This window comes from Tubulanus polymorphus, chromosome 4 (genome assembly GCF_964204645.1).
Source record: "Tubulanus polymorphus chromosome 4, tnTubPoly1.2, whole genome shotgun sequence".
Classification (NCBI taxonomy): Eukaryota; Metazoa; Nemertea; class Palaeonemertea; order Tubulaniformes; family Tubulanidae; genus Tubulanus; species Tubulanus polymorphus.
Genome location: NC_134028.1, coordinates 7256148 through 7281458, shown reverse-complemented (window position 1 = coordinate 7281458; position 25311 = coordinate 7256148). Strand labels below are relative to the sequence as shown.

Below are 25311 nucleotides of genomic sequence, written 5' to 3'. Positions count from 1 at the left end.
GGCTCATTCAATGAGTTCATGAGCTATTCGAGCTATTCGACCAATCAGAATGAGGAAAAATTGAACCCACTGAACCGGTACCTTAATTCGTCCTTAGAGTAATCAGAGTTAAGTTCTTTCTCAACTCATTGTAAATACTAATTCTAACTCAGAGTTTACTCTGACTCAGGACCCGGTTCTACAGTTGTGAATTTGAGTTAACTCCGAGTTAAGATAAGTTCATTTTCAATGAGTAAACTCTGAGTCAAATCCTTACACAGGACTGTGGAACTGGGTCCACAACTATGGAACTGGATCCAGCTGTTGATTACTCCAAGATTCGTCATAACATTATTCTATTCTACATTAACCATGGACTCATATCCCGAGTAATTTATAGTATTCTATTGCGTTCCAGCCGATTACGTCAACTTCCAAACGATCGCCCTATACGATTCTATATACGGCTACGTCGAAGCGTTCCTCGTATTTTTCTGCACGATCAAATTCATCAAGATCCTCAAATTTAACCGTCGAATGGGAATGCTCGGCAGCACGGTGAACATCGCCGCTAAAGAGCTGAAAGTATTCAGCGTCGCGTTCTTCATCTATTTCTTCGCCTTCAGCCAATTCGCCTACTTCGTTTTCGGTCGAAATCTGAGCGATTACTTCACCTTCATCACGACGATCGAGAGTCTGTTTTCGTTCGCGCTCGGCAGTTTCGACTTCCACGCGTTGAAGGATACGTCGCCCGTTTTCGGACCGATATTCTTCGTCTTGTTCGTCAACATGGTGTCCATCGGGTTGATGACGTTCTTTTTGACTATCATCGGAGACGCGTTCGCGGTCGTCAAGGAAAATACCGACCTCCAATCGAACGATTACGAAATGGTCGAGTTCATCAAAAAGCGTTTGAAACAACTGTTCGGAATCGACCCGGATAAGAAGAAAGAGGCCGGCGGGGACGACGTAATGGGTGAGATAACTTCGTCCGAGGATGAGGAAGATAGCGACGAAGACGATGGCAAGAAAAAGAAGAAAAAGAAAAAGAAGAAGACCGAAGAGAAGAAGAAAGACGAAGTTAAATCGCTCGTGACCGGAAATATCGATATAGAGAAAGGATTCGGTAGTCATAGAGAACCGAATCTGTCCGACAGTCAAATATTAGCGATTATCAAACCGACCGATTCAGAACGAAAGCCGTTGAAAATATAATAATCAAAAAAGAATCGATTTCGAAAATCGATTGAAAACGATGTTTCGTGGTTGAAATATGTGATTGCTGTGCGTTCACTATCTTAAACATAATACGAGGCACACGTTTATCGTTCCTATACGTAATTACGTACATAACCACCACCTTAATATAGCAACTTGGTTCGATACTAAACCAACCTTTGGTAAGCGATATTTTGGAAGTTCTCCCATTATGGAAACTCGGCTGTGATGTACTTAACTCGCTTGTTGTGATGATTGAATATTTATATCCACTGTTTGTTGTGTTATTATCAAAAGTTATCGGGTATTCTACGGGTTTTCGGAGTGAATCGTAAGCGACGATGGCGGCTGAACGACGGTGCTGGTGCTGCGATACTGAATGTTTTGCGATGCTGACGTTTTCTAGATTCGCCCGATTTGATTACAAGATTCGGAGCTTACAAACTCGTCAACGTCAGTTTTATTATGTTCCAGGAAGCCAACAATATCTACTTGTGAGAAACTCTACAAAAACACTATTTATAGCTTTTTAGAAAGTCAGAAAAATATAAAATTCTATCTTATACTAACTTAATCAGACATTCGAGAAGCCAGAGAAATGTCTACGTCGGAATAAAATTCATGGAATATCATAAACCTTCCTATTGCAGCCGGTAAAAAAATCATCAAATTATGACATCGATTATGATTCGCAGTTAAATAAATCATTTATCTGTTGATTTTTCAATTGGTAATCTGATTATGTGATATATGTTCCCATCGCTGATAATAAACCTTGTTTTCTTTCTTTTTCTTGGGTGTAAAATGCTTCTTATGTCCTCTGGGCGTCCTCCTATACCAGCCTGCCGGCCCTATTTGCAAAGATATCACCACTGACCGATCGAAGAGATCTATTTCATCTGATCAGATACAAAATGGAAAATCTGATTGGGTCCACACATTTTTGGACTAGTTGCCGTTCCATCAGGTTCGAACCCCTGCAGAAAAGGGACGGGAATTTGATGACGTTACCAACAACGAATCGTCGCAATTGCTACTGATAAAACACTCCAAACTCATGAAGTATAATTTTGATAGAATTATTTATTCATTTTTTACAAACGTACACTTTCAAGAAATTTCATTTCAGGGGCACGACTGGTAGATATTTTTTCCAGTTTAAAGTGCTGAGATATATACGAATTTGGCACAATATTAGCGTCAGCTTGTTTTGACCATTTTACTCGAATACCGAATTAGACTTGATATCATACCCGTCTCTCGCAGCATTAGCTGAAAATGAAACTTTCCCATGCACTTAGGACGTCAACAAGATTGGTGTAATTCATCCGAAGATTGAGTATTTATACTCATTTGTGAGCTCAAAGTTTCTACCATGGGATTTTGTGAAACAGTCTAAACATTCTCTGGGTGTGTATTCGTATTCTTTTTGTCACATTTCAGCATCGCCTAAAAACATTTCGTACGAAGCGATAGAAGTGCGAAGGAAAGTCTGGTGAGTCTGAATTCTATGAATGAATGACTCGTTTGTCTGATGCAACTTTGCAGAGTCTAGCGAGATGAATGTTTAATGTATGCATCTGTTTTTTTCAATGGCAGCCGCAACTGGCGGCAACCATGTCGTCGTACTGTTTCAATATTACGTTCTCGTCGTCGTCGAAATACAGTAAACTAATCGAAAATAGCTTATTCGGCACGCAACACGGCATCGACACTCCCTGACCGATCTTCAGCGTGTGCACGATGCTCTGCACCGTCGCGTGGTTCGTCGGCTTTTGCGTCTGGCCCAACGGAAAAGGACAGTCCCCTTTGCAATGGAAAGCGTTGTATCCTGTCGGCGAGATAATCCAATCCGACCAGCCGATTTTCTCGAAATCGACGTACATTTCGTGTTTGTCGCAGACGTCTTTGTTGCTTATTTTCATGTCCATCGAACGCTTGTTGCCGCGTTTGGTCGAACGAGCGGCTCGCTTCTGTCGGTAGCGCGACGGCGACGACTGCTGGACTCGCGTCGCGGAGTCTGATCGGTGGTATTTTTCGTTCAGTAGTTTCACTCGTTCGGCGTACACGCGCGAATACACGTTTCTATGACGCGACGGGTCCATCGCCTGGAACTCTCGATTGATGCCCACATAGTCTGAAAGTATTCGAAGATTTATTTTTGAAATTGACGAATATCAGAGCCGTACCTAGCAATTGAATTTTAGTGGGGCAGAGAAATCCGAAAGAATGGCAGTTCTATAGGATATAACAATAATATTTGCAAAGGGCACTTTCCAAAGATTTGCAAAAGGGGACAGCGCTCTGCTTGAAATACGACCTTGAATATATACACATCGTTTCAGTTCAATTTTGATTATTTTCTAATCGGTCCCTCCTCTATTCATAAATGCTTCTGCCAAAAGTCGGAATACATGTATATCTACAACAGTCAGCCGAAATACATAAGCCTTTAAAATATTCCTTGTTTTCGTACACATAAAAAATCCATGTGGCTTTACACGTGGGTTTTTTTATAAAATTAAAATCTAATAATTCTTACCATTGTTATCAGCGTAGTAGCGTTCTTTCTTGGTGCGTCCGTCGTCGGCGAATGTAACCAGTACAGGTTGTTTGCTCTCGTGGTGCTGACCACGCTGAGCGAATCTGATAATGGTCGAATTGAGCGGTTCTCCGCTTAAAGACGAGGCAGTCACCAGAAAACCTGTCAAATATAACAACTTAAGTAAAGGCTGGGTAAAGTTAAGTTAAGTAAGGAAAAGTAAGAATAATTTAAGTTAAGTTTAAATTAATTTAAGTTTTTTTATTCATCACAATCAAACATGATCTGTTCGCTAAAGCATTTCTATCGGTCTACTTTGGTAACTTTAATTTTGTCCTCAATATCGAATTTTGAATTTGCCAAGATGGTTTTCTGCGTAGCTTATTCACTTCTTGGAATGGCCTAGCGATTTGCGACAAAATGAAAAGGTAATAATCAATATATCGGGCTATTGCTGAATTGAGTAATATTTTGGAGGAAAACCCGTTTTAATGGAATGATCGAACATCATTTACAAGATGGACAGTCATAGGGAAATCGTGCGCGTGTTTGATTGAACAAAGTTTGAATTTTTGCGTACCATTATTCGGCGAGCTTCTGTTCAACCATTGTTCGACCGCTGTTTTCACGGTAAAAACTTCCCAACTGTGACCGTGCGCGCTAGTACGTCTAACATCCAGTAGTTTCGAACCGGATCGCGAGTACATATTGGCCGCATCGAGCACCTGATAAACTCGTATCTGAAAATAACAAAGATGTGAATTCCTTTTTATCTTCTTTCCCGCGGAGCAGATCTTACCCGAAGATCAGTTTCGAAGATATGACACGAATGACTATATTAAATGTGCTAGAATAGCCCCACTCAGACGTGGAGAACAGAAAATTTGTTTTAACGCCACCGTATACAGAATTTAAGACATAAAATACGAATTTCATTTCTGAAGAATTAAAACCAAAATACATGGTGTTTCGAACTCTCACCAGAGATCATCGTCAGGTGTCAGCTGATCTCTAGTGAGAGTTCGAAATGTCCTGGATTTTTGTTTTAATTCTTGACGAATAAAATTCGTTTTTAATTTCTAAAATTCTGTATATAATGGCTTTTAAAGTTATTAGCTATGAGATTTATTTGACTATTTTAATGATAGTTTATATTGTCGACTCTCACTTTCGAATGACTTACCTCGAACAGATGAAGCGACCTCTTTTGTCTCCGATGAGAACTATACGGCCGGTACGGCCTCGGTCTCATTTTAAACAAATGAAACTCCGCCTCCAGGATTTTCTCTTTACTTTTGATAAACGATGATATGTTAAAGCGGAAATGCATTTGGTGTTGAGAATCTGTAAAAGAAATGTTTTCGTAATTCGTGTTTAACGATAAACGATTCAGGTTTTGTTTCTATATACACTAGGTAATAGCCACCTAGATAGGATTTGAAATAATGACCTTTGCTGATTTATCGGTCGTATGTATACTATTATTTTCCTTAATCAATAATGAAAAATTAATGTTTGTTTGTTTGTTTGTGTATTTTGCTGAAAATTATAGCATTTTATAACCAATAATATACAATACACAAATTATGACATTACTTTTACATCCTAAATTTCAGTTTACATGTACTGATATCGAAAATCCCCAAAATTAGGTTCTTTTCTGTCCTCGGTGACCTCGTCTGGTATGTCAACTTTACCGGTCGGCCCGATTGTATTCATTCATCGATTACAAAATATTCACTTAGGTAACTTTTGATTGATAGATTGTATCCGAACCCGCTATTGAAAATACATACGCACAAAAGTAAAATCGGCGAGTTAAATGTGCATACATATACGCACAATATACAAAACATAACGCGGACAATGAAATAACGGTATATTCTTATTTTATTGGGTCAATGTTGCCTTTATTGTATGTATATATGTATCAGTCGCTAATTGAATCGAAGAAAAAAAGTAGTAAAGAGCGCCTTAGCTACTGCTTTTTATCTTGACACGTCATAATTCATATCGGAGTAAAGAATGTTCAGGGCTATATACATTATATCTAATACATGAAATAAGTTATGTCAATTTTCCCTCAGGTTTCGAGGCGCTATAACTATGCGGTAATTCGTTGTTTTACTAAATTCTATACACAGTTTTTTTTTTTTAGCGTAGAAATTTAATTCGAATGGGGTAGTAGATATAATATATTCTGTATCGTTTCATGGAAAAATTACCTCGATCAGGAAATCCTCGAACGACGTTGGCGTCGAATGGACTTTTTGTTCGCGTAATTCCGTCTTCGTCGGCGATCGAATTAAACAGTTCCTGCATGTACTGAGGAGGAGATTTATGGCGGCGTCGAATCGACGGCACTTTGTCGATTTCGAAAACTTGCGACAGTCTGTTGATGGCCTCCGAGTATTTCGTGGCCGAATTGTCTTGGTTTTCGTTCAGGCGATTGTACAGATATCTCGGCAGTGTACCGCTCACGCGATCCGCACATAGCAGCACCGCTAAACAAGAAAACACACACCAACGTCCCAACAGTATCATATTTCTGCACGATACCATCACCTTCGAAACAATAGCGTCACCAAATGTCTGTTTTGCTTAAATGTTCTCGTCAAGACGGCGACATTTTTTTCGTTTAAATCCGCGTAATTATCGCATCAATATAGTTGACATTTATCCTCACGGACTCACATACAGAAATATCCACTTTCTAAGAATTCCGTCTGTTTTTATAGGTATTGTGATCCCGAAATAGGATCTTAATCTTGTTATCTTTTTTCTCTACTTCACAACAATCTCCGATATCTGTTTATATTATTCACAATTCAATCTTTCCGCTCTCCTCTTCTCTAAGACTTCATGTTCGCGACGATTCCAATTACACGCGTCGCTCTGGTGATATAAAATCTAAGCTGCAGTCGGCAAAAAACCGCCCGAGATAAGTCACCGAACTCGATCGCCGTCACGACCGTCTTACGCGTCGATTAAGTAGTAGATTCGAAGCCAGCCCCATCTGACACCTGCATGATACTTAAAAACCACTTCGACCGTCACTCATTTCGGCTTTGTTCGTCGCTAATCGCTTTTCATCAACACAAGAGGCCAATTATTCTTATTACGAGTAGCCACCGTTTTAGAACCGCAACGATCTGAATCGAATCGACCCCGTGCATAGACGTACCGTATCGAGTTACAAATTCTTCAAGTGCGCATGATAGAAGACGAACTTATCGAGAACTTTTGGCACATGGCTCGCACGAAAAATAGCGAATTAAGCGAACGTAGCGAGGTTTTTTTAGTAACGAAAAACTCTTCCAGGCAGCTCCTCGCTATTGACTTGATTTTGAAAACGGGACGCGCAGGTGTATGTGGTGCGAGCGGTGAATATCGCGCGTCCGATTGTTCGCTAGTTCCTGCGTAAACATCAAGAGGTCACGATTTTCGGAGATTGTAAAAACTAAATCCTCTTCGACGGGACACGAGCCAGTGTTCGGAAGAAACACTTCAGCACGATCGGGCCTTTCGATCAATGTGAACTGCTATTATTCCCCGAAAGCCAATACAGCGAACTAAACGTGACTTTGATGAATGCGACAGTCTTACTCTGCTAGATAATATTTTACTTTTAGCACGTTTTGCATTTCTGAATCGCGTCATAATGCGCCGGTGTATATTCTGCACATTCCTAGAACCCTGAACTATGTGAAAAAATGTGCTCAAATTATATTATTATCATGTACAGGTGCGGAATTTCTCGCTAAAACCATTTTGTTCATTAATCGGTTCTTAAGTCTCGTCGGCTGTGGTTCAATTTGACAACGTGTAAAAGAATTAACCAATAAGAATTGTCGAAGTCCATAAGAGGTCCAAGATCTCAAGACTGGTCTTAAGTTGTTAGGTTACCTATAGTGGACTTATTAGACTAGATAAGAACCTAGTTGTTCAAGTTGATCATGGACATTATCTAGCCATGCAAAAGAAGATGCATCAGATCAAAAGTTCAAGTCGGTGACGCTACACAAGATCTGTTTGGGAAAGCTTCCAATCAGTTCAGCCTCTCTGATTTTCAAATCGAGTGATTAGGCAAGTATACATGTACAATTATAAAGATTTTGGGACGTTCCGCAAGTCCAAAAGTAGACTTAAATCTTACACTGTTCTTAAAATGTTAGATTGGCTATAGAACTAAGATGGTCTAAGACTGGTCTTAAGTATAAGCCCTGACTATGGAACAGGCCCCACTGCTTAGCAATAATGAACAATCTTGACATCATTCAGGCCCCTCGTCATTGAACGACATCGTGTGTGGTATACGGGATTTCGATCTAAATCAAGTTCAATTCATATTATTCATATCGCGGTCGACTGGTCATTGATAGATAGAATAGCGCTTCTAAAAAGAAATCGAAAACAACGTGGACAACGCGCATCAACAACGTCACCGACTCAATTTCGATTCGACGGAAATCTAGGTCGTGGCCGGAAAGAAACGATTTTACGAGCAACCGTCCGCATTATTCGCCTGATTTCAGAAACAAACAAATCCCCGCTCGAGCAGAAGATGGGGTGCAATCGACCGGCAAACGAAGACAAAACTCGCAGCTGAAACGTAGCTCGGCAACTTTTTGTCGGTGTAGAATTCGGCGGCATTTTACGATTTGAAAACGACACCAGTGAATGAAAAGACGCATTCCTCATTAACGTGTTCTACCAAACGGACAGTTTCAAGTACGCAGCTGCGAGTACAATGAAAACGGACACATTCTCAATTCAATTCAAATATTTATTGCTCAATATACATACTTTACAACACAGACTGACGATTCAACGTTACCGGTTCACATTTTTACACACATTTTAGATATATCATTTGCTGTGACATGAACTCTAGAGAAGTCCTACGTGATTTGGATCAGGGAAAGAGCACAAAAGAACATTACAATCTGCGATTCCGAACTTAAATTTCCATACTGACTGCATCCTACTCGTTCGTAATATTTCACACATAGTTGACTGGAGCTGAAAATCTATATGAAACACCTTTATGTCTGCTCCAGCAAAATGAGTCTTACTTCGTATTTTGTTAAAGCGGATAAACGAGATATAGAGATATGGGTGGATTCGGATTTGCATGGGCGTCAGGGCTATGTTTTATTGCAGTTTACAAGTTTGTAACTTCTCCTCATGCCCATCGACTCAAATTACATTACCTCGTCATAACCTGTAATTTTCTTATTTAATTTAATACGCGAATAACGAATAATTGCTATCAACGATATTGCACATGCATGTTGCTCGATCCCTGCTTAAAGATAATAGCCATCGATGAGTAACGCTGATGTGTACATTTTTTTCATCATTCCAGCCACGAATTTGTTTCAGCTCACTAGACAAGGCATCCTAGATAAATCCACCGCCGAATGCGACTACGCTCGCTAACCAATCAAAGTCAAAAGTTATTTTCCGGCCGCCAGTTTCCATCAATCTTTTGCTCTTTATACGTATCTGTACTGAGACACTCGGCTAAAGTACCGACAAGAGAATAGCTAGTTCGTTAGCGAAAACTGTTGAATTATCGTAACGAATACGACGTTTAGACCCCGAAGAATAAATGATCATTGACAGCCACATCGACTGACCGATAGAATCACTTGGTTATGCTGCCCGTCGATGCTGTGAGCTAACCGATGTGTCGTGTGGGACACGGCGAGGCAAGAGCTGCGCCGCTTCTTCAGAGACATCAGACAGACAGAGGGATGAGTCTTCGATCTACAAGTAAAAAGCCGATCGATGACTGAACCGGTTAACTAATAGAAAAACCTGGCGGGCCCTCATCTGCCATAGTGAAATCCCAAAGTAGGAATATCGACTGTGGAACTGTATAACAGGTGCGAAGGATCATGCATATTCCTACCTCATTACGCATTTATAACCGGAGTGATTTGGACAGGTTCCCGCACATTCCCCGACGTCTATCTCTTTCGTCTGTTCTCGTTCCGATCCTGTTGTTTCATTTCGAACGATGTGCCGGAAGACGGCCATCTTGCTTTTTCGATAGCACGCTTCGACGCACGAGCAACTGTTGATTACTTCTACGCAGTTTTTTCCTTAAAAACAAAAAGAAATATGCTTTGAGTAATAAGCTCTACTAGTTCAAAAGCAGTTTCGTAGACTGGAATGCACTGGAATTTAACCTCGATATTCGGTGATTGTTTAGTAAGAAATACTTGTTAAGAAGTATTTGCGAAAGAGAACAATTATTTAGGCTTCAGGTTTACCATTTGGTCCAGGAATAGATACGGAAGATGTTCGGGTTGCGCGACAGGCATTCCCTAAAAAATCAAATCCACGAAAATTTCTAACGTTTTCCATCTTACATTTTCAATCAGAACCATATAGATACTAGATCATAGAATAAAACGATGATAATGATACTCGTTTTTAGTTGAATAGTCGCACTTGAAAGTGAGGAATAGATTTTATGATAAACCCCGCTATATACGAATTTGAAAGCAAAAGTCATCATTCAAAATACAATGATCTCTACTTGGAGTTCGAAACATCGTGTTACCTTAGCTTTATGAGGATGGAGTGTTGAAATGCAATCATAAGTCATGCATGGCTGAGCCCTAGCTGTTTTTGAATGGCCATTGAAATGAAGTCGAACCAAAAAAAATGAAACTACCCTCGATTTGTGCTTTTTATCATTCCCCACAGTAAAATTACACGAATTTGGAGATCAGGTGATTCGGTAATAATCATAAATGTACACAATAGAATAATACTTTTATATCTCTTTTTTGGTTCAAGTTCATTCAAAATTCATGGCCATTCAAAAACACGGTAGTGCTTAGACATGCATGACTTATATGATTGCATTTCAACATTCCATCCTCGTTTCGAGCAATCATTCCGTTCTACCAACCTTACCCCCAAAGAATTGGTTACAATTATAGTTCATGAATAATTAATCTTAAATCTTCGGTCAGACATTTTCTGAGACGCCTTGTATGTACTTCGTGATTTGCTACTATATTCAGCTCTAACGGACACTACTTAAAGAAACTGCACAATACCCGAATCGCAATTTCCATCGCATCGGCCAACGTCTAACGAACTCTGATAAACCGTTCCTTTGTAGAAAATCTTCCAATTCTCTTGTCTTTCGCAAGATTTGGGAATTTCGGTGCATCCGCAGCTTTCAACGACGTCGACCTCTCGCGCGCCATCTTTTAGAAACGACCGGTAGACGGACGTCAGAGTAGCTCGACATTTGAAAGACGGCGGACATTTCTGGCTTATCATCTGTAACATAAATCATATCAAATATATGCCACAAATACCCCGATGAAGACAAATGGGTTTACGTAAGGCCAACATTACGGTTGTATCATTTAATACCTGTGAGTCGAACGTTTTGCTATCGTGGCATGATTTTTTGCATTTTCCAACATCGAGGCGAACCGGTTTCAGATCATTGTCTGAAATTATGAAACAATCGTTTATAATGATAATGATAATCGTAATGGTTTAAATCCAGCGTCACACTAGCTATAGATTCACACACGCTTCCTTTTTAGACTGAAGAAGGCTGGTATAGCAACCAACCGAAATGTATATTTTCAATAATTTTTTTATGAACTTTTTATTCAATTTATAATCGTGGGACCTTATTACAACATCGCGGATATTGTGATTTCAAGCGAAATATTAATGGAACGTATTTCATTGGGTGATGACTTAATACTTACCGTGTCCAATATTGATTAATTTTGCCTGTCGTTGACAGCATATCAGATTATTAATAAAACTGTCAACATTGCTATCACGTTCCTCTTCAGATGAAACGGCAGCGTACAGAATGGGTTTATACGCCCTGATAAGTTCTAGAAAATTAAAAAAAAAGATCACAAAGTACTTGGAATAAATTCAATATTTCCATCTATGGACTTTAATGATGTCATTCCATAGTTTTAATACGTTAAAATCCTACTATATACATAGTTTAAAAGTTAAAAACTTATTCTATTTATAAAGAATTAAAATCAAAATACACGATGTTCTTAACTCTCACTGGAGATCATTGTCAGGAGTTGAGATCACACCTGACGAGGATCTCTAGTGAGAGTTCGAAATTGGTTTTTTTTTTTTAATGCTTGGTAGATAAAATTCGTTTTTGATATTTTCTTGTAGTGTCTTATCAGCGTCTTATACACTTATCAGTGTAAACTTATCATCTGTTCTTTACATCTCAGTGTGGCTTTTCTAGCATAGTTCTAAGTTAGAATTTTATCCTATCAGAGTTGAAATAAAAAAACATTTCTAAGTTCAATCTAACAAAATAAATGCTGGGCCTTCGGACCAGAAAAAGAACATATTCGAACTAAACAATTAAGTCTTATATTGTTTGATCTATTTGATGAATTATTGATATTCATTTCTTAAACTTTCGAACTTTCCTCCCTAATTTCTACCTTCTTGCAAATATATCCGACGGATCCACAGCTTGGGTTGAAATTACTTCCTTTTTTCAAAAAAGAAAATCAGCTGGGATAAAATTCCAACCACCCACAACAACTGTGGCTTGATATCATTCTATCCAATAAAAGGCTTATTAGTACTCGATAACTATCACGAATCGGTAAAGGAATGTTATCTTTGTCATAAACGCATTAGTTTCAGCTGACTTAAGCTCACGTTTTCGTTACACAAAAATAGCGTGTCAAAAAATTGTAATAGCTATCGCCATAACGGAAAACAAATATACGGCATTTAATGGAGAATTATTGGTATCGAGTCGTAAACACGGCTTAATCGGCAGTATAAAGCTACAAATGATTGCAGAGATATTGAGTAATATACCGCGATTACTGACAGGCGGAAATCGTAATGACGTACGTTGTAGGACTGATGTGCTTAAATGTATAAATGATGACAATTCGTTGATCCGTGGAAAACAGTAACTGGTTTAGTTTAATTATAGTGTTTCTTTAAATCAGTAGAAATCCTGAATACCGTTTATCCGTGGAAGTCTATTGAATATCGATGATTATTTTTTTCGATATTTTGTATTGTCATATGGAGGAAAATGAAAACTTTTCAAATGCACTTTCGAAATTGAAAGGCGCGAAGACTGTAGAAACTGTGAATGATTGCTGAGTTAAGTGCAAACAGTCAAAAGCCGATAATCGAAAAATTAAGCTACCAGCATTGGGTTAGTTAGATCATGGACGTATAGACTAGATTATAGTCTAGTTTATACGTCCATGGTTAGATCTGTCTGTGTAATTTCAAAATGAGCTATAGAACCAATTGAAGTACAGACTGGAATCTGATCCGTTAATAAAAACATCATTCGCATGATTTAAAATTGTAAATTTAATTGTAGAAGAAGTTTATGTCGACAAATTTCAACATTTGAATAGCGACTTCTTTTTAAATAGCCGAAAAAAGCGAACGTATCGAAGTAAAGATTGAAGCTTGAGCGCACGCAAAAGAGACTCTTACCTACGAGCGAAAGTATCCATATAACTTTCAGACGATATTCCATTTTCGTTCGACGCAGATTGAAGCGCAATATTTCCCAACAATGATGAGTCGAAAATGCAGGCAAACGGTCGTCGACGATACATTCTTATATAGCGTACCGTGATAATCTCACCGTCACCTCATTCAGACTTGGTGTCTCCGAAAAAGTGGGCTTCACTGGTTATATTAAGATGAACCTGTCCAATTTCTCTCCCACGGGCGATATATATTTTACGCCTTTGTACCCGTGGATGACCGCGCATAAGTGTTGGATTAATAACGCGCTCACGCGGTTCTCCGTTCCGATTTGTCGCCGCGTTCGTGATTATCTATTTCGGTAACTCCTGACAGAAGTTTTGGCGCCAAGAAGGTAGTTGAGTCTGTGTAATTTTGTTGCTCGGTTAAACATCAAGTGACTCAGAAAATGACCGCCGCGCCGGGCAAAGTGAAGATTCCGATTATATATCGTGGCCAAAGCAGCTTGTGAAATCTTCTGACGGTGGTGTCTTTACTGCGATCAAAAAATTAAAGGTCCATTTAAAGATCCTTGGTGTAAGTCCAAAAGTGCCCGGCATAATGAGACAATCCCGTTTAATCTCTTGATTTTCAAATTCCAGAATGTAATATGGTAGGATTAACGGATTGAACCGATCTACGGTGGTGTTTCTTGTCTCGATAAACCTGTTTTCTAGAAATTCACGCCATTCTGCTAATTCAACCGCTTGGAAACTAGTTTCCTTCGATATTTTGCCGTTTTACATAATCGCACCTCCCCCAATCCAATTATTGACTAAGTCATACCGAAAATCAGGTAGTTGGAACTATAGTCCGTAAACCAGGGGATTGAGCGCGGTCGCAGTTCGGACAACCTGCGTCAAGATGGCCGACATTGCGAAAGGCATAAGACCGAACTTTAGGGTGTTCGCTTATTAGCTCCGTCCATGTTGTCGACTAAGCTGTAGTTCGCCCATGATAAAAGTCCATTTTCCAAGGGGGGTGAAGTTAACGAACCACCTAAAATCTCCGAAATTTGGAAACAATTTTCATGTTTTTTGGAAAATGAAAAATAATCCATTCTCAAATGCTTTATTCAGGTACCCTGACAGTATTTTACGTATTTAAGATCAGTCCTTTTACAATAGGAAAGTGCCCCTTTTCTCGTAGAAAAATGCCATTTTTCTTGAAATTGAACTGCCCCTCAGAAAAGCTCGGCACTAGCCTGCTTTTCTATAGTCTAAATCCATCCTTCCTCGGCAGGGATTCGAACCTGATGGCATCGCTACACTCAGCCACGGCACGAACCCCTGCCACAGTAGACCGGGTGCGCAGGTACATGCGCAGCTTTGCCGCACGAAAACTTGCGGCACCAATCAGATTGCTTGTTTTTTAATCGCTGAGGTAAATTTCACGGAAAAAATATAAATTGGAAAGCCCGGGCTAAAATAAAACGGAATATCTGATTGGCTGATAATGATATCGCTAGCTGCGCACTCGGTCTAATGCGGCAGGGTTTCGTACCGTGGCAATATTGATGCCCCGGGAGGATGCCTAAATCATGGCTCCTGAACTCATGTACACGAGTAGCATAAATGATAGGTCCAGTCGTCTCTTTCCGTTTTGGTCTTAGTCCTCAAATGACCTGAGTTGGGTCATTATGACCTATAAAACTGAGTTAAACCGTGTCTTCTAGAAATGGTGTTTCTCTAAAAGAAATACACAAAACTAAATCTTCCTTGATAAATAATGTTGTTTTATTGTCTGTTGGAAAATCTTATAAATACGGAACACGTAATCAAGAACGAATCTCGATGAACGGACTAAATGGACGGCTTAGAATATGTTTATTTTTTACACTCAACACAAATTGGACGACTAAGAATTATCAAATGATCATATATATTTCGATCCACCAAGGACGGTCCAGATCACATTAAAAACATTAAAATACAGACATTATTCTTAAAGAAAAAAGAGCGAAAATTCAAAATTTGCTAAACACAATAGAAATCTAACCATACAAGCTGGACAACTTATGGCTTCAGAATTGTCATTCTTATCCTGGATGCTATGCCAGAGTTCGGATTCTGCAGCCTAAGATGACGTGGAATTTACTAACAAATTCAAGTTTGGATCACAATTACAACGAGGGCTGCTACTAGGAATGTAAAAACTAGCGGCGGATTAGTTTTCTCGGCCGCAGATTTGAAGATGAGTCCGTTACAGAGGTCAGTTTTACAGCAGTGGTAACAGCGCCGTTGTTTAGCCGGCAGGAGTCGGGTAAGGCATTGTCTGATGTGTCGCTCCTGGTAGCATTCCGCGTCCGGGATACAGCTTCGGGTATAGTTGAACTGTTTGTCGCCATCTAATTCATCGTACTTCATCACCTAAAACCAGAATCAACAGGCAGAATCAACTAAACAATCCAGCTCTGGATTTTTTCTTTCGAATATTAAGAGCAAACAGGTAGATATTTTACCCCGCATACGTGATCGGCAGGGCAAACTTGTTTGGTTGAATCGACAGTTTGTTTCTGATTGCAGGCCTGCGTAGAGTCGCAGTCGTAACATTTCATCTAATGAAAAATTAAAAATTTCAATTCAATTTTTGAACGTGTAAGCAGCGCGCTATACTGCCGATATTGACGTATGGTTTCACCTCACAAACCGAATGAACGTACCAGTTTGACGGTTGTGGTGACCGGTGACTGCGATGAACTCGAGATCGAACTCGCAGGAGTCGAACCAGTTTGCGTAGAAACACTAGCTGGAGTAGAACTAGATTGAGGCGTCGATTGAGACGAAGATTGAGGTTGAGATACAGCTTGCGATAGCGTCGAAGATGAACTACCGGCTGCCGTATTACCAACACTAGATGCCGATGAACTGAACGGCGATGTCTGGGTCGGCCCCGTCTGGGTCTGCAGTACACTTGTCGTTGTCTGTGGGGATGAAGATGTCCCTTGTGAGACCGAACTCGTCGGGCTAGTCGCTGAACTGAGCGACGATGATGCTGTTGGCCCTGAGGTTTGTTGACCAGTCGATGTGAGTGAACTTGGGGATGTGCCTGGACTTGTGCTCGACGACTGCGTTGTGTAAATGGACAATTTTGCAAATAAACATGTGCCGATAATTACGACCCAAACAGCCCCTGACATTCTGAAAATAAAAAAAGAAACAGTCTCAGGTGATATCTAAGTCCCACAATGATAGTTCATTTATGTTTCAATCAACACAAAGTATTTGGCGCTAGTCCAATATAATCTTCACTGCTTTAAAGCGCGTGTGTAGAAATAGCTAGAGTGAGGCGGCAATATGTCAACCATGTATGAAAGTTATTTCAGCTGCCTTTTTATACTATTATTTACGAATTTCGTTCGTAATTCGGGGGGGGGGGGTTGGTTTTTAGGGGTTGGTTTTTTGGGGTCCGGACCCTGGCCAAACGGCCAATTTTTTACATCCTCCTCTTGCAACTTGCACCCTTTCGCATGTATTGCTTCAAAGATATCTAATACCGGGAGGGACTCCAGTGGTCTACAGTATGGCTACTTTATCTAACAAATGCCTTTTCTTTTCAACTGGACCTCGACCGTTGTATTGAATTTTTTTGTAATCCTGTAATTTTCATTGTTTGTCCTAAATCTATGGTGGCTGATTTGGGCATATTTAGAAAAGATATGACACTCGATCACACCGATTTTTTGTTTGCATTTTACCCCTTTCGTTTTAACTCCACGTGAAAACCAATTTTTCCAAATCGCCAAATCCAATGAGGCGTTGAAAGCAGAAAGACCACGTTAAAACGAAAAACTGGTTTTCAACGCCAGGCAAATTCACTTGTTTTGACAAAAAGGATGCAACCACAAGAGAAAGGCAGGTGTCTGGACCCCAGAAAATACCTCCACGATCAGCCCCCGTTATTATAATGATATTATATGTACATATTTCATTTCACCAACTTTCGAATCTCTCGACTAGTCAATCTGTAGCACGCTATTGTAAAATCGAACAATCTATTATTGGTGTTTTTTAGTTACTTAATTAAAGCGCATAACACGCAGAAATGACGTTAGGTTTATTCATAATTGATCAGGTTTTCCGTACTGAATGCATCTGCCTCACAAATACAATTTCACTGTATCTTCGATACTACGTTAGCGGCGTGATTTTATGTTTGTACTGAATAAACCGCATGTGCATTATAGATCCTTAAATTTTTCGAAAAATTGATTTTTAGGATGATGCTTCAAAGTTCAGGCTACTCTTAACTTTTATTTACATAAGCCGTGACTACACAGAATGAGACCATTTGGTTTGGGCCAAATTGGCACTAATCAGACCCGAGTTAGAGAGCACGCTGTATTGGTATTATCAACCCGGCCTATAACTCTAACCATGTATCAGTCTCTCTCCCTGGGGAGAAGTAACATCTGGAGTAGCTACTAGGCGTTCAGGAGTCACCTATCAGGCAAGGTACCCATTTACTCCCAAAGGAAAGAGGCAATGAAGATAGTCCTGCCCGGGGACACTGCGGGGTGGGGTTCGAACCTGTACACACGACCTGGCTTCCCAGAGTCGAACCCTCTTAACACTCGCCCGCACCGCTCGCCCATATACATATGTATTTTTGCCCAAAGTTATAGTGTAAACATACGTATCTTTGAATTCAATTTTCGTTTAATTCATCGCTTGCTCCTTCGAATAAGAATAAATGCGATAAATCTATTTGTTTTACAGTTGTTGATAAGTGCTCTCGAATAATTGTGAATATAGTGAATGCAATGAAATGCTAAGAATCACTCTGGCCTGGATTATGAAGTATAAGTTACACGTTTGTCTGTATATGTGTGTATACATATAATTGGCAATTTCATGGTCGATTGTGTGGCATCGAAATAATCTAGCGAAAAGGTTAAAATAGATCAATACTTATGATGGATAGACTCGGATGATATAGCGTAGAGCAGCCTGCAGTCATCTAACACTGATTTGGTTAAGACCTACTTGATCAACTCGGGGAATTCCATAAAACATTTTAGGAGACCGAGTTTTCGCGTGTGGGTCTTGGTTTGAAATAAGGCGACCTCTTATAGAATGACGATGTGCGATCTACTTCTTTTTCGGGAATATCGATTTAGACTTTTTTACTCGGTTATGCTTTGGGCTTAATAGGATAATCCTCTTAATAGGATAAATTAGTTATCAGTTCCAAAGAATGGGTCTGCGTACAACTTATTTTATTTTCTCAAACTTTCCCATATCTCAACTCAAGGCCACGCTTACTTGATATTTGGCCGCAACACAGGATTTGTGCCATGCCGTCGTATGGCAGAACGCTGCGCACGGCGTAGACGTTTGCCAAAGATACAATCGTAACACCAAATTCAGACTTGGTATTTGGCTCCAAATAGAATAATAGACTACGACACGGATTGCAGTATCTCAAAGGCTGCGGAATTTCTTAAGCCCTTCTTTTTCAATTGAATTCAATTCAGTTCAATTCAATTCAATTCATTATTTATTTCATGGAAAAACAGGACAAAAAAGAAGAAAGCTAAACAATTTAAAAAAGAATACCAGAAAAAAAACTTATTAACAAAGTAGCGAATTGATTGATCGTTAGAATTCGATAGGTCTATAGATATCAGTCATTTCCCAATACCGCGTGCGGCATAGAACATACAGCATTTCCTAAATGAATCGAAATCCCGGTGGTAAGATATCCTTTTCAAAATCAAGAGTTACTCATTAAATATTAATTTGTTGCGGAAATGAGATTTTTGTCATTTCACTTTCGATCGAATGCTGACGTCATTATTTATCGAGGGAAATACAAACTAACGACGCAAATATCTGGGCACGAAATGGCTGAAGTTACGGAGCATGCATTTCCATGGCGACCGCACAGTAGCGTTTGGCCGCGAAAAAAAAAACACAATTTCTGAGTTGCCTACGCCTAAGCGACCGACTCTAAATCATAACCGTTCCTCGTGTCGAAATAACGATCGTGTATTATGATACATACATTATATGTAGTTCAATCTAGAAAAATGTATCGATATTTATGTCAGTTTTGATCACTGAAAATTATTTCATTTTGATATATGAAGAGAGAATTCCGCGCCACTTACAAAGCCATAATTATGACAATAAGTATATACATTACATTTGTAGTTAAGTATACACGCTTCCTCATTCATTAAAGTTGCCTGGCAGCACCACTTAAAACAAACCTACTTTTTAGACTTTTAAATGAAAGGTGGTGCTTGTTCGAATCGAACTGCTTAGCCAAATGTGGCTTCGGTAAAATATATGTATCTATTTCTGTTTATTTTGCTGTGTTTCGAACAACCAATTATAATCAGCGATTTCATTTAACTTATTTATCAGCAGCTGGAAAGGGTATTACCGATACTTTTACTTATTTCTAAATACTAATAACTCGAAACAGCTCACAGTAGAATCCTGAGGGCAGGCTTTTCTCATCGAAAGACCGATATATTTAAGGGGATTATGAAAATCCGAGTTTCAGCTTCACGAATAGAAGGCTATAAAACAGCTACTCAGTTTTATACAACCATGTCATTGCAGTACCGAAAGGCGTCAGTTGCGAGCATTTTTCTTTATTCGAAACGAATATCTATTGGCGATCCTTTTAAAGAACTATTAGTTTTTAATTTTCTTAAGTTAATACATTACGTACATTACCAATGAAGTAGTGTTTCAATCGTGGCATTTTTGATATAGATTACTTACTTTATTGTCTTGAATAGAACTGTAGTTGCAGTTATCCTAAAATTTTGCTAGGCAACTGTGCTACAGCACACATCACTATCCATGAGCAATCTTGAGAATATGGCTGCGATCAGTTCGCGTTTACAGGTGACAGGATGTTAACGTATCCATGGCAACTATATGTACGCGTTATCTTTGATACGCACCGATTTTATTACGGAATTGAGAATAATTCAGTTATATATGCGAAAAAATTTCTCGCATCAATATCCCATTTCGTCAGCGCAGTTGCTGTTCTGTGAAAATAATGATTGATACAGTATTCCTCGAAATACGAATTCCAATGACGTACTTCAAAGATCCCTATTACGTAGAGGTGGCATTTTTAGACTTGAAAACTTTTTGAAGATTGCCTGAGGATTATACTAATTGGTTATGTGTAAAATTGGCAACTAGGTACCGTTGAATGTTTGCCGCATAAGAACCAAGTGATAGCTTTCGCCATCTATGAAGCCGAAGAATGTTCGTTTCGTTCCTTGGATACCGCACACGGTCGTTGCAAAATGCTTTCATCGCGAAACCTCATCACGGCAACGTTTCGTGCCATCTGTCGTCGGGATATGATGTTATATGATATGATATGATTTATTTGCCCATAAAATGTTTACATAATTAATGAACAAATAACAAGCATTAAAAATGTGCAATTAAATTAGACGAAGGACTGCTTTGAAAGGGGCAAACTAGTTAGTAATCTAATCGTTTCGAAGAGAAAACCCCACAATGTAAATCTAATACATTAGCTCTTGTTTTTTCCTTAAGTATAGTCACAACTTTCTACAACCTAATCGTTGGTGGTTAGTATTTGTTTCCGGATCATGGGCTTGATTTGTGAAAGTATCCGAATCTATAACCACAGACAGGTTACCGACTTGGGCCAAACTTAATTCATTTTCAAGTGAGCTACCCTAAAGTTAAAATACCAGTGCATAGAGTCAGTTCCTGTATTACTGAGTTATTTAAAATGTATGCAATGAACTGCAATCATTTCACTTCAGTCATTTCCCACCATCCCCCGGTAGGGATTCGAACCTGATGAACCTGAAGGCACTTGGAACCTTACACACTAGACCGAGTGCGCAGCTTTATGTGCAGCTTCGATGATATCATTATTAGCCAATCAAATATCCCGTTTTATTTCAACCCGGGTTTTCCCATTTATAGTTCACCCGTGAAATTTTCCTCAGCATATCGACTCACATAGAACACCTTATATATAACACATGCATCAATGAACATTATTGTAACTGTTTTTACGGCGTCAAAAAGACTCAGTAGTTGACTTCGATTTGACGTCCAGTATGACGTATTATTTTACATTCCTGCATCATCTACATAGTTGGACGTTGTCGTCGTCATCTTATTCATCGTCTTACTATGTCAAAGCTACTCTGAAATAACATTCGGACTTTGGCATTGAGTATATGTAAATTGGAACTCCATACAAAACTCAGGACGAAACCTACTTCAAGTATACCATAGTCTGGGGATAGAAATGTCTTAAAAACGACTGGCACATGTTCTGAGAAAATATATTTCATATATATTTATATGCCTGAAGCGCAGGAACGAAATATCGAATATTTGCTTCACTCTGTAAGAAAATCATGAATTGTTAACGAACAATGGCACGGTGAAGTATCATCAATAAAAATCGTTATACCACATTATTGATTCAAGTTGAAAAATTAAGTCGACACAGGAAATGGATTTCATATATACCCGCACTACGGAAATACCCGTATATGAGACGGTATTTTCCCAGGGATCACTAGTGCCACATACGTATGCGTTGAGTATATGTACGCCTTGTCAACTTAAGCGATTTAATTAATTATATCATTCTCACAGGCCTCAGATCTCTTTTCTACTTGTGTCTCAAAATTTCCAAAGGAACTCTATGTGGCTTGTTTTACTTATCGTTCGGGGTCCACTTTAGATCACTAAAATCTCAATGCAATAAGTTATCTAGAAAGCACGTTGTATCGGGACTTCATTTGTAGCTTGGGAATTGCATCAAAAAGCAGTAAATTTCAACTTCCCCTCGTTTGTCGTGGATTATGCCTTTTATTCGTTGTGCTACCCTCAACGGTGTTGTCCCTGCATCCGCGCCTAATCTAACGAGGACATTATTCACTTAAGATTTTACCAATTTAGCAAACCGTTTCCCTTTAAAATTTCGTTTTCCTGGGAAACCCTGCATAGCACTGGCCCTATAAAATAAACCAATTTCATCTCTTTCAATTCTAATGATTAATAATCATGAGAAAATATTGTGGGTTTTCTAACATTTACCGACCATTCAAAATTGATTTTTTAAGATAACATATGAACATAATCCTTATTTTGAGGATGTATATACATAATGTTATTACTTTTATTAGTTTAGCCGCGGTTATGGTTCGAATTGGTGACCTAAGTATTATGATAGCGCTGTGTACAGCTTGGCCCGAATATTTCAAGTTTTGATATGACATTCGATCTCAACGTAAAATTGTCCAATATTTCATGTCGACGAGCGTACGTACGTTGGTTTCCGGTGGCAAAATCCTTTTGATGAAATGTATGAAATTTAGAAAAAATATTCGTGTATATGCGCGTGTATATATTTTATTCATATTCATGCTGCGAGTAATCGCCTTGGTGAAACTATCGGCGACGAAGTATGTGCAAATAGTTCTGATTTACATGTACGTACACCGCCGAGGATGCTGTTACATCGATTCAGCAATTTCGTCGTAATAAGGTTAGTAGCTTTGTGTATATATTTTTGAAAGTAGTTAATAAAGGTAACTCGATTGTTCTGGGAAGTTAGAATGATAGAAATGCTTCCGGTATCCTATCAAATATACTACATTTCGCTTGTGTGATTGATGAAAAATCCATAACAAAATCACAACCTCATCAGGTATGAATTATTGAACTAATGTACATATAATTAATGATAAATGATATCAACAAGTTATTATAATATCATTCTTAAAGCGATGTAATTCCATGCCACATATTTCACTTAATCCTGCCTGATGAGGTTGAATTGAAATGATTCAGCGAAATCGATCGTGTCGTAGGAATATATTTATCTCAAAATGAATCGTGTTACTGTTGCGATTAAGAAAAATCATTTGAAGAAAAATGAATACGTAAAGACAGTTTGAATCTTCATTTTTCAATAATCAAACTTCAAATACGCAGCGTATATAAGTTTCGATAATGGAATTAATCGCATTAAAATATGTGCCCTCGCCTGTTAAGCGGATGGCAAAAACCAAAACAATCGGTTTGTTAAGTTGCCGTCATTCCAGAAGACTTGGGCCGCCGGAAACGCAGCTTCAGTCCAGGGGCTCAGGTGGCAGCATAAATACTATATTTAAATCATCGAAAATCTGTTCTAAGTAAATTGTAGGCGTTACCCGGTTATCCTATCATATAGCTTCTACAATTTCAATGACATAACATAGTCAAGATATGTTCAATCGTTAGTTGTCGAATAAACACTATAATCATCAGGTGGAATCATCGGTGGAATGATCGGCTTGATCATTCCACCTGACGATGGCTGTTAGTCAACAGCCGAAACGTTGTGATTTCATTATAATTAATTTGATCGTATAATTTTAAAATTTGAAGTGTGGGATTTCTTCATTTATGTTCTATCGTATTTCGGTTAGGATTGTGCTGTCTACAATGATAAATCTAATTTGTTCAATATGAATTTAATAATTTCTCGTTCCAGATTAAGGAAGAAAGCGATCATGTTTCTTATGTTAGTCGTTTTTATCTACATACCAAGAGCTCTGACGACAACCCCTGCTCCAACTAACGACAGAGGTAAAATTGAGATGCCGGTTGCGTATTCACGGCTTCGACTTAAGACCAGTCTAAGACCCAACTTAGTTCTATAGTCAATCGAAGAATTTGGGACCAGTCTCAATGTTTAAGAAAACTTTGTGCCGTAGGCCATGACTGAGCGACTGGCCCCTGGTTCGTTCTTAGGTCAGAGGTTATCAAACTCACGCTTAATTCTGTTGAAATTTACATAACTTTCTCTTCTTTCAGATAATTTTCTTTGTGATACAATGATTATCCATTACACTAATTTGTCGGGTTCTATGTTCGAAGCAAATAAGAGCGATACGCTTGTGTTATTTGTTTGTTCCAAATAGTTAACTTATTGTTATAAGATCTACGTAACAGGTCCACAATATTCACTATCATTTGTGACTCCGACGTTTCGGTAAAAATGCCTCCGGCCATTCTCTACGGAAGCGATAAGGGGCCTCGAGATGTCGCGTTCCAACTCGACAAGTCGCCATATTCATGTCGACATATCGCGATATATTGCGTCAAGTCGACATGAATATGTCGACATATCGTGACGTTTTCACGACAAATTTCGCTTTTTCGCCCATTTTCCACGGGACAAGCCGTCATTTGAAGACACGTCTAAATGTAAGATGAGGACGCCACTAATATGGCGACTGGGTTTCAAGTCGTCGTGAATATGTCGACTTGTCGCGAGGAAAATGGTCGCGAAAACGAAATATGTCGTCAAAACGTCACGGTATGTCGACATATTCATGTCGACTCGACGCGATATATCACGATATATCGACATAAATATGACGACTTGTCGAGTTGGAACGCGACATCTCGAGGCCCCTTATCGCTTCCGTAATTCTCAGAAATCTATCATTTGAAGATGGCTGGGCATTCCATTCGAAACTTTAAGATGGTCATTGATCATCGTCAGTATAACAGATTTTTTTAATACAACTTTAAAGTAAGATAATCCTTACTGTGAGGACGTAACTTGGTCTTCGCTTACAGGTAAGTTAGCAAGTATTTGAGAAAACTAAACCCAATTGCAGAACAGAAGCAAAACAGAAGCGTTACTATTTTTCACTGAATATATACGTATATATGTATTCCACCTTATGAATTATACATTTGTTTCGATATTATAGTGGTTGAAACATATGATTGGTTCAACGTCGACTAAACAATAGAATTAAGTGGTTTGTGGTTCCTGAAATGAAAAACTCAATTACCAATATTGTTTTGAAGTTGTATTGGAAAACCTCTGTTACTATGGTTCCGTCAGGTATTTTCGTGTGTGAGTGCGAAATGAAACTGTTCACATCAACGAAACATAAAACTGGCGTTTATGGCCGCAAACCCGTCATTGCAATTGAAAAAAAAAACAATAAACATTCATATTTCATATGTCTGGTGATTGCGCGTTTAGCG

At 38.9% G+C, this 25311-nt stretch overlaps 3 protein-coding genes across 3 annotated transcripts; all 3 read right to left on the bottom strand.

Annotated features, from left to right (window-relative positions):
• Positions 1-2309: 2309 nt before the first annotated feature.
• LOC141904147 (bone morphogenetic protein 2-like) lies at positions 2310-6458 on the bottom strand. Its single transcript, XM_074792678.1, has 5 exons — positions 5965-6458; positions 4923-5083; positions 4320-4479; positions 3740-3901; positions 2310-3334 (listed from the first exon to the last, which is right to left on the bottom strand). Exons 1-5 carry the CDS (start codon positions 6299-6301, stop codon positions 2787-2789), a joined length of 1368 nt encoding a protein of 455 aa, XP_074648779.1. The 5' UTR covers positions 6302-6458; the 3' UTR covers positions 2310-2786.
• A 2899-nt stretch (positions 6459-9357) lies between these two features.
• On the bottom strand, positions 9358-13292 carry LOC141903500 (uncharacterized). Its single transcript, XM_074791621.1, has 6 exons — positions 13250-13292; positions 11494-11628; positions 11144-11223; positions 10819-11047; positions 9657-9849; positions 9358-9511 (listed from the first exon to the last, which is right to left on the bottom strand). The coding sequence occupies exons 1-6, from the start codon at positions 13290-13292 to the stop codon at positions 9358-9360; spliced, it is 834 nt and encodes a 277-aa protein (XP_074647722.1).
• Positions 13293-15126: 1834 nt separating this feature from the next.
• LOC141904655 (uncharacterized) lies at positions 15127-20103 on the bottom strand. Its single transcript, XM_074793287.1, has 4 exons — positions 20023-20103; positions 15948-16425; positions 15747-15842; positions 15127-15654 (listed from the first exon to the last, which is right to left on the bottom strand). The coding sequence occupies exons 2-4, from the start codon at positions 16422-16424 to the stop codon at positions 15391-15393; spliced, it is 837 nt and encodes a 278-aa protein (XP_074649388.1). The 5' UTR covers position 16425; positions 20023-20103; the 3' UTR covers positions 15127-15390.
• Between the last annotated feature and the right edge of the window lie 5208 nt (positions 20104-25311).